Below are 15,443 nucleotides of genomic sequence, written 5' to 3'. Positions count from 1 at the left end.
TATATTGATATATTATTAAAATTAACTATGGCTTATTTATTTATTTATTATTAATCATTTAATTAGTTATTACCTAAGTATAAATTATTTAAAAGGTTAAGATAAAAATGAGAATAAAGATGACATGGCCAGACTTGATGTATAAACTACATTTGTGCGTAAATCATTAGAGAATAGAGAAGACATAGCCAAACAGGAAATATCCGATAGCAAATGAAGGCAAGCAAGCAGTATCTAGATTGTCAAATCATGGCATGTGCAGTTAGCAAATGGAGCCCATGGCATGTGATTTGTCACAAAAGTCACCAATCTGGTTGGCAAAGATTCGCCATTAAAATACCGTAAACTACGCAAACGTGTAGGCTCCTCAACTGAAACTGTCAGCCGCCACTATCAACGCAAAATTTTGGTGGGGAAAACAAGTTTCTGACATGTCCAAATTTCTTTAATCGTTCCATTACGCCATATAAAGCGGACCCAAAATCAGGAACAATAATAATAAAATAAAAGATGACAATAACAAAAAGAGTAAAAAAAGAGAATTTAAAAGATGCTAAAGGTACCGCCTTACACCAATGCTGCATAATTAACTTTGATTTGTTCATGCTACAGCTTTCCTCTGGTTGGTTAATTGCTGTTGATTTACGCGGCATTCGAAAGGAATTTAGAATTTACAGATGCTTGGTCAAAAACTATCACCTGTTGGCTAAAGAACAACTAAAATGAAATAAATATTCTGATACAAAAAAATGTTAAAAAATATCATACAATTAACATTTCTATAATACTTCCCAACTAAGAACTCAACCATCCACTAAAACAAATCCGCTAGCTTTAAAGAATCAAGAAAGGATGACTTGTACAAAAGGAGATTGCGAGAACTTCAAAACTCGACATTTAAAAAATAAATTAATTAAATTTTGTGATACAATTTGGTGATGCTGCTAGATCAAAACAGCTGAATAGCATTTTCATACAGTCCTCCTAACTGAGAAGCAATTGGATGTTGTCCCGTTTATCATTTTTGTTATCGGCAGTCCATTGAATCAAAGGAATCTGCAAATCCTGAAGGTTTTGCTGGAATGCTTGATTGGGTCTGTGAGAAGGACATGTCATTAAACATTGTGGAAGTGCCTTCATTGGCTTGCCATCTTCGCAGAGCTTGAGGAAGACTCATGTGAAGGTCAATGCCATAAGCTTCTTCTTCTTCATGGCTAGTAGGTTTCCATTGCTCTACCATAGGAACTAAGACATTCACGGCATGCCCCATATCTGGCCTTTGGTAAGGTTCACGAGCAGTGCAATGGCCTGCAAGCTCAGCCACTTTATATATGCTCTCCATGGTTTCCTCATCGGGGTTTAGAGTTTGATCAATTGCCTTTGGGATGTTCTCCTTGTTAATCAGTACCCTACGGAACCATGAAACCAAGTGAGACCTTTCATCAGGCACAGTGTCGTCCAATGCCCTCCTACCGGTAATCAGTTCCATCAGAACTACTCCAAATGCGTACACATCAACTTTGGTTGTCACTCTTCCAGTAGCTGGCAAGAAACAAGATCACGTTAATTATAAGTAAAGGAATAGGCTAGCATAAAGTAAATGCAACCAATCACGTTTGATGCAACAATAATCTAGCTCAGCTAAAACTAATTAGTTCTAAACAAAACATGATAAATATTCTTCAGACTACAAATGCATTGAAGATGAACTATAAATTTTTGGACATGCATTTAAAAATGCACAAAGGTATGCTATAGGAAATGTTGAATTCACAATTGACGTAGTTATAATTAAAGACATGTCAGGACTCAGGACACCAGAGAGCCTAATCAACTAAGGAAAAGAACTGCTAACAATGCTACCCAAACCTATGACAAAAGACAGCAAGAGTAAGTAATCTAAATAATCCTAATCAACCGTCTTAATTGCTAAAAATAAAGAAGGTAGTATTAAATGCTTTTTATGTTCGTTAGAAATTAAAAGAATCTACTTTTTCATTTAATACAATATTAATTATCAGAATATAACAAACAGATTCAGTAATCCAAGATTTAATGTAGTCTTGAGTATTCATCACATAAAAAAGGGTCATTGGGAGCCAGCCGTTCAGCCATCTATCTATAAATGCGACAACGTATAATGTGCCCATAAACCATCCACCAAGGAGATCTATAGGAAAACAAAAAATTTAGAAGCAGGAAAATAAAAAATGCATGCTGCACTTTGAAACAGAGTATAATATTGAGCAGTAACCTATAGATATTAGATAGTTATAAGCGAATAAGGAAATGAAAAAAAACTAAAAAGAAAAAGACAAGCTTATATTCAAAGACTTTCAATACCTGCATATTCAGGTGCCAGATATCCAAATGTTCCAGCCAGTCGTGTCTCGACAGAGTACTTCCCATCTGGTGCATTCTTAACCAACCCAAAATCTGCAACCTTCGCTCTCATGTCATCACCCAATAATATGTTTGAGGGTTTTAAGTCCCTGTGAATGAAGCTTTGCTGAGCTAAGCTGTGCAAATATTCTACTCCCCGTGCTACATCCAAAGCTATTGCTACCCTTTGTTTCCAAGTCAAAGAAGCACATCCATTTTCACGCCAATCAAACAGATGTTGTGTTAATGTTCCTTGCGGCATATGCTCGTACACCAAAAGCCTTTCGTTGCCGTTAATGCAATATCCTAAAAGAGCCACCAAATGCCTATGCCTAACTTTACTTAGAACTGCAATCTCTGCTTGGAACTCATTCATTCCCTTACTTCCCATTGCAACAGATTCCATCCTCTTCACAGCAATTTTAGTTCCATCATGCAATTCCCCTTTATAAACAACTCCAAATCCTCCCCTACCCAAAATGTTATCTTCACTGAAATTATTTGTCACTTGCCGAAGTACTTGGATCGAAATTGTAGCATTTCCACCCTCAAAAACATGCAGGTCACTACGCTCACTGCCCTGGCTTTGCAACTCGCTGGGAATACCACCATATCCATTGGAATTGGCAACGCTCATCATATCAATTTTAACTTCTCCTTTCCCATTTTCAGGATTATTAACCCTTCCAAATTTCCCATGCCGGTTTTTGGCATAACACTTGCAAAAGACAAACAGCACCACTGCAACAAAAAACACAGCAATAATGGCTATACCTGCAATCCAAGCAGGGGATAGCGAAGAACCACTTGAATTTCCATTTGTATTTCCACTCGGTTCACCACCAGGACCCGTGGACGGAGTAGTTCCACTGCCGCCGCCACCACCTCCAGAATGCCCAAGCAGACCATTACCTGAAGCATTGAACTTCACCTTGGTAGAGAACTTGGGAACCTCTCCAGAAAGGTTGTTATCAGACACGTCAAAAACCTCAAGCTGAGGCAAACTTGTCAAGCTCCCTGGTATAGAACCAACCAAATTATTATGATCAAGATACAAGTTCCTCAAATCAGTTAAATTGGCAAATGCAGGTGATATAGTTCCCGTCAAATTCTGTTTCGCCAAATTCACAGTAATAATCTTCCCCGCAGCACACACAACGAAGCTCCAATCTTGACAAGGATCATTCCCTCCCCATGAACGCGCCAACTGAATGGGATACCCAAAATCCGCAGCAATGTCAAGCAAAGTAGTAACCCGCGAATCGCAAGGCCCAGCATTGCTCTGACAGAAGCTATTGATCCCTTTGAGAGTGACCTGCACACCTTTCCCAAAGGAAGGAACAGGACCCTGAAGCAAGTTGTTGTCCAAAGAAACGTTCTGCAAGCTACTCAGAGACGTCAAAGAAGGAGGAACCACACCGGTTAACTGGTTATCCCTAAGCTGAAGATCAAACAAACCAGTACAATTTGACAAATCAGGAATGGGACCCGTGAACTGGTTCTTCTGAAGCCACACCTGAGACAAATGCTGCATGGAAGAAAGCACCTCGATGGAACCCGAAAACCCGAACCCATCTTCCTGATTGTTGAGCCACAGATTCTGAATCCCAGATCCTGCAAATGACTTAGGCAAACCACCAGTGAGGTTGTTGTAAGAGAGACGAAGTTCCTGCAAACTTACGAGCGAACCGAACATGTCGGGCAGAGAACCGACGAGGTTAGTGTTGCCGAGGTCAAGTTTGGCAAGGTTCGACGACTGAGTCAACTCGGTGGGAATCGTCCAGGGAGCGAGTTTGATGCTATCGGTCATGCTGAGGATCTGCAAGCTGGTGAGTCCCTGGAAGCAACCAGCGGGAACGGAGGTGAAGTTGTTGCCGTCGAGAAACACGGTTTGAAGCATGGTAAGGTTCGCGAAGGAAGGTAACGCGCCGGCGAGCGCGTTGTTCTGGAGCGAGAGTGTGGAGAGCTGGGACAGTGAGTTGAGATCCGAAGGGAGTGTTCCGGTGAGTGACTTTGAAGCAATGTTGATTGCAGTAACGCGATTGGTGTCGCACTTAACGCCGGTCCAATCGCAGAACGCAGTCCCCGACCACCCCGACGGCGTTGGGCTGAGCGCTTTGGCGAGCTTGGACATGAAGGCGCCATCGTCGGCAATGGCAGGGGAGAGGAGAGAGAAACAGAGTAATAAGTTAGAGAGAGAGAGTAGGGTTTTCGGTTTTAATTTGGGATGAGCCATTGGACCAAAAATATGGCGTTGCGGTTCTGTGTGACAGAGTATTTGTACCAAAGACAATGCAAAATCAAACAAGATAATAACTACGCCAACCTCATGTGGTGGCAGTTATGCCCTTCTTTTTTTCATTTTAAATTAAATTTAAATTAGAATATAAAAGAAGGAAAGGGCCCACATGGAGTGGAGAATAAAAAATGGGAACCCAAAAAACAAAGAAAAAAGGGCTGTAATTGAATCGGATAGGTAACCACCAAAAATACGAAAACGTGGTTTAGGCGACTGTGGTCCCCGCGAATGCCAACTGTTGCTTACTAGATTTCGCGTTTCTCTCTCTTTTTTCATTAATAAAAATTGAGCTTTGCATCTAAATTATTGTAATAATTTACCATACACCGTCGTCTTTATCCTTTTCCAATTTTTACTTACTTTTCATACTCTCTGTCATTCTCCTTTTCACTTTCCACGGAAGCTTCCCATCCACCCCCTTTTAAACACTTTGCATAACTTGGCCCACTTTTCCCAATAGGTATCTGTGCTAAGAAAATAATCCAGATCAAAGCATGGCTTTTCTTTTTGGTCAAAGCATTACTAAAACATTACCTATCACAATTTTCTTTTCCCAATTTGGGCCTCCAAATGTTTTACGCAATTTTAAGTTATGTTTTTTTGGGTCTGGACACACACCATCACAATAAAACACCCAATGTGAACTATCAAGGAATCACGACAACAAAATAATATGAAACACCCAAATTTGTCTTACCAGAAACACACTTGAGGTGATGACTATATCAGACGCATACTAACTAGGATGGTTGATTACTAAACATTTCCCTTACTAGACTAATAATTTTTTTAACTTGGGATGTTCTATTGGCACACTGACACAACGCAATCCGATCCAAAAGCATTACCATCATATTTAAATTCGTAATATTACATCAATACTAGAGGCATGTAAAGTTTAAAGTGTGGGGGGGTATATATTAAAAATTAAAGTGTGAAATAATGTTTAGCTAAATAATTATTAATATTTTAGTAATTTCGTAACCGTTAATTTAATCAATAGTTATTTAGTAGAGTTTATCCTGTATTCTATACGTATTTAAGAGTGGTCAAGATGATAAAGTTCATGTGCTAATTTTGTGTTCTAACAATCATACACAACCAAAACCAAATTTACTGAAAAAGTTGCCAGTGTCCAATGACGCAATCATAAAACCTTAAATTGCAAATTTTCAATATTCTTGCGAGTTGGAAAGAATCGAATTTTGTATGGCACAAAGATGCACTAACATCCCTGGGTTGCTCAAATTTTCTTTTTGACTATCCAAAGTGGGAATGAATATTACTAAGACACAATTTAATCTTAATTACTCTTCATCACAGAGGTGAATATTCAACATTTAGTATAAGACTTACTCATTAGGTTCAATTGGTTTTTTCTCAATTACCCAACAAGATAGTTACATGAAACTACCCTGTACATATTTTCCAACATCATCCACAAAACATCTCATGTTCCTGTCTGAAGAGCCTCCTTCCTTCACAGCTTCCCTTGCCAAATATTTCCATTTCTTTGCATTCCTTCTCAAATCCTCTCCTTTTTCTCCACTCCCCATAACCACTTCCAGACACCTCCTAATTTCCCTAGCTTCCACAATCCCCTCCTCATTCACCTTATCATCTATCCTCACCCCTGTCTTCCACACATCTTGTATCACCTTTGCATTAGTAGTTTGGTCTGTCCACTGAGGAAACGCCACCATAGGAACCCCCGAAGCCAAACTTTCCATGGTTGAATTCCAACCACAATGTGTCACAAAACAACCCAACGAAGCATGTGACAGAACCTCCACCTGAGAACACCATTTTACTATCTTACCCCTCTTTTCCAATTCCTCTCTACAACTCAACTCCTCACCCTTTTCTCTTTGTTCCTCTCCTTCCTTTGTTTTTTCTCTAATGACCCACAAAAAGGAACATCCAGAATCTAGCAACGCACGTGCAATCTCCTCCATCTGTCTCTTAGGCAACACAGCAATTGTACCAAAAGACACATAAACCACAGAAAACTCAGGCTTTGAGTCTAACCACTCAAGGTCATCATTTGATGCATGGAAGATGTCCCCGCCAAAGGAAGTATCAGAAGGGTCTTTACCATCCAAGAAGGCAGAGGGAATCAAAGGCCCAATGGGTACCATTGTAAACTTATCAATTGCTTTCAAAGCCTCAGGTTCCAACTCCTCAAAGGTATTCACAAGAACCCTAGGGTTGGTTTCTTGGTCAAGCTCTTGAAGTTGTTCTTCAAAGGAAGGAAGAGCAAAACGATAAGTATTGGAGGGTAAGAGGAACGAGGGAAGATCACGTGCGGTGAGAGAAAATGGCAATCCCGGTAATTCAATGGAAGAACATGTGGGGTCCTTGGATTTGTCGCTGATGTAGTCACCGTATTCATGGAAGTAGTGATAGTAGATATCAAACACCGTTGCTGGTTGAATCCACAGCAACGTCCCCGGAATGTGAAACTCACGCGCCACCTTGGCAGCCCAAGCAAGGAGGAGGGTGTACGTGACGCAAGTGAAAGGGTGACCTTCCTCTGCGGCGGCGGCTATGGTGTTTCTAAGAAACTCTGCACCACGGCGCTTCAGCTCCAACATGTAATTCATCACGTCGAAGTCGTCGCTGGAGTTGTAACCGTCGTCGTAGCCGTCAGAGAAGGGGGCGAAAGAGAGGCCATGGATGGTCGGTTTGTTAAGCATGCGACGGTAAAGGTTGAAGCTTATAACGAAGGTGACGTGGACACCGATGGCAACGAGTCGTTTCGCGAACTGAATTGTGGGGTTGATGTGGCCTTGTATGGGGTATGTTACGAGGAGGAAGCGGTGGTGGACCATCGTAGCGGTGGCGCGTGTATTTGACACTCGGTAGATAACGTACACGAGGGGTTTATCTCTTGTAGAAGACATATATGGAGCAGGTTGAGTGGATAGTGTTATATATACATATACAACTGAGATCCACACGAGCATCAGTAAAGGGGTTGGTGACGTTTGAGGTGACGAATCTGTGAGTGAAATTTTATGGTTCAATCATTTTGGTTTTATCGTGAGGATTAAGTGCGCTGCATCTTATGACTGCCTCCTCACTCGTCAGTATATGAAAATGATGGATTGTCATTTGTCAAATGTATTATTGAAAAAATATTTATTATATTAATATAAATAGTTATTTAAGTAACTAAAAAAAATTAATATTTTGCAATTTTTTTCTTCTTCTTACTATTGTGAGTAAGTTTATACACACCTCAGCAACATTCGAATATATATAAGATTTTTCCAAATCAATACTTTTAGGATGTTTGTTAAAAACATACAATATAAGGTTTTATTTAGAATTATATTAAATTTTATAGAAAGATATATACTAATAATATTTTTTATGATTTTTAAAAAAATCAATTACTATTTTGTGTAAAATAAAATACAATGTTATTATTAAATATGTGAATCAACTTAGATGAGGTTGTTTCACTACCAAGTTTAAATAATAAAGAATGCACTTATATTAAATATTTAGAGAGATACGGTTATTTTTTAGAAGATGTTTATAATTTTAAAAAATATTTTATATTTTTATTACTTGTTTTATAAAATTCTTTAAAAAGGTAAAATTTTAGAATTTATGATTAAAAATTATTAGTCTACATTTTAGTTAATTTTTATTCTTAACTTTATCTTCAATAATATTTATTATTTTAAATATGATTTTACTTTTTTTGTAATTTTAATAAAATAATTATTATTTTATATAATTGAAAGACAATAGATTATTTTATAATTATTTTTTATCTAACATATTTAAATACACAATTATTATTTGTTCATATAAAAATTTAAGTTAATATCAATTGTTAGAAATATTAATATTTCTTTGCTTATATAAAATATTTATTCTATTTGAGTAGTTCAAAATAATATATATATATCAAAAGATACATTTTAAACTTGATAATTAATTTTAACAAAAATAATTAAACTCTTTAGTTTATATTTTTTTTTTCTGTGGATAGATAATCAGAAACAAATATGTATTATACCTTGAGTTCATAATGAGAAATCAGTGGCTACCTTGTGTTAGAAGAATCACAAAAACTGTTGAGTAAAAATTATGAGAGGTTTATGGTCAAATTCAAAATCTAACAACAAATTGAAAACAAAGTTCTTCTTTATTAGATTAGATCACAATTAATTAAAGAATGAGTTCGATGCGTTATATATATTCAGATATCATAAAATCGGATGACGGTGGAGGAAATAGGAATTATTCATTATTCACATTTAAACCGAACAGAGTGAGTCTAATGGCTAGAGTACTGAGTTTGCAGGGTGAGTAGACTAGGGATTAAAATCAACAATTAACACTAGATCTTTTTATTATATGATCAGATAAATTGTTTTCAAAACGATCAACTTCACAAGGTGAGTAATAAGAAAGTGGTACAAAGAATTTGATTTATTTTAATCGTGAATATAATAAACAAAAGTAAAGAGAAAAAAATACAGAGGAGTACATAGAATTAAAGAATCACAAGAAAGGGACATACCAAATATAATTTAATATTACAAAAGGCCATTCCTTAAATTCTTAGAAGCTTCAGCGGCTACACTCAGCAGGAAGGCCTTGTGGGAATCGCTTAAGATCGTTGCAGTAGTTATAGATCATGAAATACTTCTGAACCCATCTCAATCTTCTTCTGCCATAAGCATCAAGCTCGTTGCTCCGCCATGCAGCATCAGAGAAGGAATTGGAAGACCCGGAAAACTGAGTGGCTTTGAAGTTTCGGTAGTAAGCTGTAAAGGGTGCTTTGGACCAATCAGTTTTGACCAAACCACCTCTGGTGGCCCAGTCATCAGCATTCCACAAGCTTGAGTAGATTCTCATGGGCTGGTTCTTTGGGAAAGGAACGCCAATAGACTCAGCATTCTTGAACACCCTTATGGGAATGTTATCAACCAAGAATCTGCACACATAAATGGATTTGTTTTGTTACAAATAATCAAGGGACACATGCATTCATTGAATTAAATAAATTTTTATCATATAGTTTTAAATATATTAAAAAAATTAAAATGAGATTTTGAATTTACTGACATAATGTGATTGGGCTTCCAAATGATAGAGTAAGTGTGGAAGTTTCTGGTGGGGTCAAACCATAGGTAGAACTGTTGTTCTCGGTTCCCTTGGCCTTGGGTAAAGACATTTGTGTGGAGAATGTAGGGATCACCGCTCACATTCCCTAAGAACTCGAAATCAATCTCGTCATGAGTTGGCCCTTGAGATGACAACTGCGTCACATCACATCACATGCAAATGCAAATACTACCGTTATTGACAGCACCACAAGGAATTAAAAGCTTTGATTTTGATAAATACCAAACCTCCACACATAACATTAAAACAAGTCCTTTTTCATTAACATGTTTTGCCGTATTAAATTAATGCGGCTAGCCAAAGCTGTGACTATAAAAAATTAAAAATAGAGAAATGAAAAAAATTATTAGATAAAATGAGTAAAAAGATTAAAAAAATATTTGTTGGACTATGCAAGATAGGCATCAGATACTTCACAAATTGTTTGAAAGCATCGTGGACTAAAAGTAGAAATATAAAATAATAGTTTTGGTCAAAGTAAAATGCTCAGCATAACTTGCGATAGGGGTTTGCCAACAGTTCTCGTGAATGGACTGTTGCGTTTGGAAAATTGATGCCTAAAGTGTGGAAGCATGGTTGTATTTTCAGACTGGCAAAAGCATTTTATTTCATGAAGTCGTCATATATTAAAATAGCTTTTAAAAATGAAAGGAAGAATACTGTGGTGAAGACAAGAAAGGAATAAAACTTACGTAGTAAGCAGTGACAGTGCCAGCAGAGTTGCCAGCAACAAGCTTGAGCTGCATATCAATCCTCCCAAAGAGGTACTCTTTCTTGGATTGGAAGCCAGAGCCAGAAACTTTGTCAAGAGAAAGAGATAGAAGTTGACCTCCATTGAATATCTTAGCACGGTTATCACCCCATGTTAGATCAAAATCTTGGTAGAAGCTAGCACCACATGCAGCCACCATGGTGCTAACCACCACTATAAGCACAAAAAATTTATTGCTAGTAGAAGCCATTGGACACATAAAAGAGAGAGAAATGTGAATGTTGTGATGTGAAGGAATGTGTTAGAAAGAGGTGTGTATATATATGTGTGATAAAGAGACATAAGGGTTAGGGAAATAAGAATAATGGGAATAAGGGATTGAGTGTGGTGGGGAGGGACGCGTGAAGGATCAATAACTGTGGAAGCTGTAGGAACCAAAAGCTGGTGCCAGCTTTGCAAGTTTTGAAAGCTGGAAGCTTTTGTTTGAACTTGGTTATTAGTAATTACTATATGCTTATATTTTAGGTTATGTTATGTACTCAATGCAAAGAATGCGCTCTAATGCAGTACGAATCATGATTGTGTCTCAAGTGTATCATATATATGCATTGGTCCCATTTTAGTATGATTTGAAGGAAAAAAAATTAGGGAAGAAAAGGAGAAAATTAGGCGGTGGATGCCAACTGGATGTAATATTGAAGGAACCAAAAAGAAGAATTAATCAAACCAATAAGGTATTTTACTTGCCCATTGGGTCTATCAATCATGCATTGTGAATCCACTAAGATGATGCCAAGTGGCGAGGCAGAAAATTGTGTCAGATTTAATTTTAGCAAAATAAAATAAAAATAATATAAACAATAAGTTCATGATTAAAATAAATACAAAGAATGAAAAAGAAAAAGCTTTTTTAAAATTAAAAAAATCCTTAATTTCAATAGTAAAATATTGGGAGTTATTGCTTTCATCCTGACATTAGTCAGGACTTCACGAGATCACCAATGGTATGACATAGTTATCCCCTTCGATGACAATGATACCTCTTTCTTGTGCCTGCTTTGTCTCTGGTTGTTAATTGTTATCATATCCACTGAGATTATTTGTCTTTTATAACTCTGACAACAACTTCAATGTGAAATAAAGAACATCGAGAAAAAACAAAATAAAATCAAACGTATGAACATATATATCTTATTAGCGCAATTAATACACATATATGAATATATTTTCAGAGGATTTTATTAATGGGAAAAATATATTGTGCATGAACGTGAACCACCTCACATAGGGATATTTTTGCAGATAACTGGACCAAACATTGGATAAGGTTGTTGTTCTCCAAAAGCATGGCATTGGAATGAGGACTATCTGTCGCCTTACACTGTCAAAGACTTTGGCAATGATCATAATTTGCATTATTGCTACAAAAGAATTTGTATTATTCAGGAAATTAAGAAAAATGTATTATATTACTGATATTATGAAAGCAATGCATTTTCAAGGATTTAGATACAGTATAGTAGTGCAGTTACATTATTTTATATTTTTATTTAAGTTCACATATATTTTTTTAAATAAAAATATAAAATTTTATTTAAATACATGATGCAGTTTTCGCGTGGACTACACTGAATCTAAATCTATATTTTCAGTTTTAACTTTAAATTTAATTTTTAGATTCTAATCGTTTACATAATGTTAAATAAGTGATTAATCAAGAGCCTGTTTATATCTGATATAAAATAGAATTTGAAAAGTATCAAATTTTTTTTTTGGTAAATTGTGTATATTTTCAGTTCACTTGTAAATTAAATAACCAACCTAAGTTGCAAAATATACTTTAATATTTATTATTGGTTTAGATATGTTTGAGAATCTTTTAAAAGTTTTATTGATTTAATTATGAAACATTCGAAATATAGGATAAAGTAATGTAAGCCTATATTTATCAACTTTAATTTGTAGACATTTTTTAATATCATATAGCATTACTTATTGCTTCTATCATTTCTTTTTCTGACCAATTTCTCTCTTTTTTGTGACTATAGGAAGCCTATTATCTAATTTCGTTATAGTTATTGAGATGTTAATGGGAGCCGACTTATGGAAACAGCTAGCAATTGACAGAATCTCCAACCATTTCTACAAAAAAAACCTCTAAAATGATGCTGCCATTTTAAATGTCTTTTAATGTGGTAGGGTTGGAGCAGAATGGATCAGATTCTAATGCACATATGGTTGTTAGGAAATTAAATTTAACTCTTCACTTCTTCTTTTTTCAATTTCTTTATCCTCAAACGGGAAGCATGCATGTTTTCTTTCTTTCTTGTTTTTTTCTTTTTACTAAGAAAGAATAATGTCAGCACAATGCTACTGCATATAATTGATGCTTTCGGCAATAATGTTTGCTTGCCTTTTTAAAAAAGAAACTTTGGGGGGTCGAGGAATGAGGATGAGTCTCTCTACATTGCATAAAGCCAATACATGGGTCTTTCAGGTGGCTTGAAAGTGTTAATGAAACTGCAAATTAAACAGTGAGATGAGTTTAATATGTATATATAGATAGTGAAATTGCTGAATGCAATGCAATGTTGATAATAATGACGACATTGTTGGTTTAGGTGCCACAAATATAGATCCATTAAGTGATCAAAACTATTATATCCCTCACCAAATCATAGCTTTCATGAAAACTGAAAAGTGTGGAAAAGATCATAAAAACAGTGTGATTTCATTGAATATATGATGAGATCGCTTAATTAAGGCTTATGCATGTATGATGGAGATTAAAGTAAATAAATGATATATATTGATTAATAATGATGATGCATGATTGTAATATTGTGGAAAAAAATATCATAGATGTTCCATAATAATACGATTTGTAAGTACTGTGTTGATTTCAAAGATGAATGACATGTTCCAAACTAGCTAGCTGACAAAACCACTGTTGTAACGTCAGTGATCTATGAACATAAGCAATTACCATCGGAGCATTTAGTTATTCCAGCAGCTTCATTGAGAGATATATATTTAGAAAAGATAATTTGATTGAACATGTACTTAATAAAAGTTCAATTTCTTAGGACCTTTAAAAGTAATGTTAAATCCTCACTTTTTTATAGATATATTTAAGTTAGTTCATTAAAATAATTAACTTCAGCAATTTTATATTTTTAATCTCTGTTTTCATCACATTATATCATTTATCGGGTTTATTAATTTTCACTCTTTTGTTTTAATTTCTCTTAAACTATACATAAACATCCATCAAAGTGTATGCTAAACATTTTCCCAAACAAAAAGCCAATGATTCACAGCTCAAATAATAATTTTGAATCGTTCAGGTTGGAAAAGTGTACATATTGATGAGTATTCAAATATAAAAAATAGGGTGATGTAATGAATGGGTAGCAGGCTGTACCCAAAACCCAAAGAAAGCCCAAAACCCGCGGAGCAAGTAAGCGCGGCGGTGCATCGGTCACAGTTAAAGTGGGTCCGTTTAGATGAAGACAAAAAAATAAAAGAAAAAAATTTGAATTTTTTAATTTATTTTAATAAAAGAGAAATAAATAAAAATAAAATTATTAAAGTGTCTTTTGTAAATTTGCTTTTCATTTGTTTTTAAATGAACAATGGGCATATGAATGCACGGAATTAAGAAATGTAAGGTGGAGTCACAGTCCATTATTTCCTTTATTTATTTGTATATTTCCTTTTTGTCGGAACTCAATCTCTCACATAAAACGCGTTAGTTCAATGATTGGATTTCAAGCCAAAAGGAAGCCCATAGGGACACCCCAAACTTTAACTACTATTAATAATAATAATTAAAAAATAAAAATAAATTTTTGGCACAATAACGTTAACATAAATACTATTTTTAAAGTTTTAATTAATTAAAAATAAAATTTTATTTTTAATAAAAATTAGCATATTAATATTCAAGGTAAGTATAACATTAATAGTATCTATCTCTAAGATCAAGTAGATAAATCTGCCGTTGGGATTCTATTAGAGCTACCTCCCTTTTGAATCAAATTCTAGAGGCATTTGTCAATTTAAAGTTGTTTATTAGTAGGAAAGGAAAGTTAAAAGAAGTTAAATTTAATGGTTTTTATTTTCTTTAATCTTTTTTTAGAAAATCTTTATCATATGTACTTGTAAAATATGATCTTTTGTGTGCTTGGGTAGTGTTTGGATACTGTCTCTGAACACTAGAGATACAAATACTGAAATAATAAAAAACAGAGACACTAATATTTATATCAGAGTATTGTGTTTAGAAGTAAAAACAGAATGTAGTGTATTACGTTTTATATTATATTTGGATATAAAAATTATGAAGGTAATCTATACAATTTTTAAAAATTATGCAAGTTTTAAAAATTATGATAGGTATTTTTAAAAATCTAGAACTAGGACGCTAGTGTCCCTTTTTACAATTAATTAAAAATAAAATTTTATTTTTAATAAAAATCGGCATATTAATATTCAAAGTGAGTATAACATTAATAATATCTATCCTTAAGATTAAGTAGATAAATCTACCATTGGGATTCCATTGGAGCTACCCCTTTTGAATCAAATTCTAGAGGCATTTGTCAATTTAAAGTTGTTTATTAGTAGGAAAGGAAAGTTAAAAGAAGTAAAATTCAATGGTTTTTATTTCTCTTCATTTTTTTCTAAAAAATCTTTATCATGTGTACTTGTAAGACACGATCTTTTGTGTTTTTGGATAGTGTTTAAATACTGTATGTGGACACTAGAGACAGAAACACTGAAACAATAAAAGACAAAGATATAAATATTTATGTCAATGTATTGTGTTTGGAAATAAAAACAAAATGTGGTGTATTACATCTTTTATTGTGGTTAGACATAAAAATTATGAAGGTAATC

At 34.9% G+C, this 15,443-nt stretch overlaps 3 protein-coding genes across 3 annotated transcripts; all 3 read right to left on the bottom strand.

Annotated features, from left to right (window-relative positions):
* Nucleotides 1-143: 143 nt before the first annotated feature.
* Nucleotides 144-5,488, bottom strand: LOC113850495 (receptor-like kinase TMK4). The gene is made up of 2 exons (XM_027481057.1): nucleotides 2,344-5,488; nucleotides 144-1,542 (listed from the first exon to the last, which is right to left on the bottom strand). The coding sequence occupies exons 1-2, from the start codon at nucleotides 4,616-4,618 to the stop codon at nucleotides 1,028-1,030; spliced, it is 2,790 nt and encodes a 929-aa protein (XP_027336858.1). The 5' UTR covers nucleotides 4,619-5,488; the 3' UTR covers nucleotides 144-1,027.
* LOC113850496 (crocetin glucosyltransferase, chloroplastic-like) lies at nucleotides 5,200-7,684 on the bottom strand. Its single transcript, XM_027481058.1, has one exon. The coding sequence runs from the start codon at nucleotides 7,645-7,647 to the stop codon at nucleotides 6,082-6,084; it is 1,566 nt and encodes a 521-aa protein (XP_027336859.1). The 5' UTR covers nucleotides 7,648-7,684; the 3' UTR covers nucleotides 5,200-6,081.
* A 1,454-nt stretch (nucleotides 7,685-9,138) lies between these two features.
* LOC113850497 (xyloglucan endotransglucosylase/hydrolase 2-like) lies at nucleotides 9,139-10,825 on the bottom strand. Its single transcript, XM_027481059.1, has 3 exons — nucleotides 10,522-10,825; nucleotides 9,770-9,963; nucleotides 9,139-9,638 (listed from the first exon to the last, which is right to left on the bottom strand). The coding sequence occupies exons 1-3, from the start codon at nucleotides 10,798-10,800 to the stop codon at nucleotides 9,272-9,274; spliced, it is 840 nt and encodes a 279-aa protein (XP_027336860.1). The 5' UTR covers nucleotides 10,801-10,825; the 3' UTR covers nucleotides 9,139-9,271.
* Between the last annotated feature and the right edge of the window lie 4,618 nt (nucleotides 10,826-15,443).

Source organism: Abrus precatorius, unplaced genomic scaffold (genome assembly GCF_003935025.1).
Source record: "Abrus precatorius isolate BTA unplaced genomic scaffold, Abrus_2018 Scaffold9, whole genome shotgun sequence".
NCBI classification, from domain to species: Eukaryota; Viridiplantae; Streptophyta; class Magnoliopsida; order Fabales; family Fabaceae; genus Abrus; species Abrus precatorius.
Note: the sequence above shows the minus strand (reverse complement) of the source record. Positions and strands in the feature narration are given on the sequence as shown.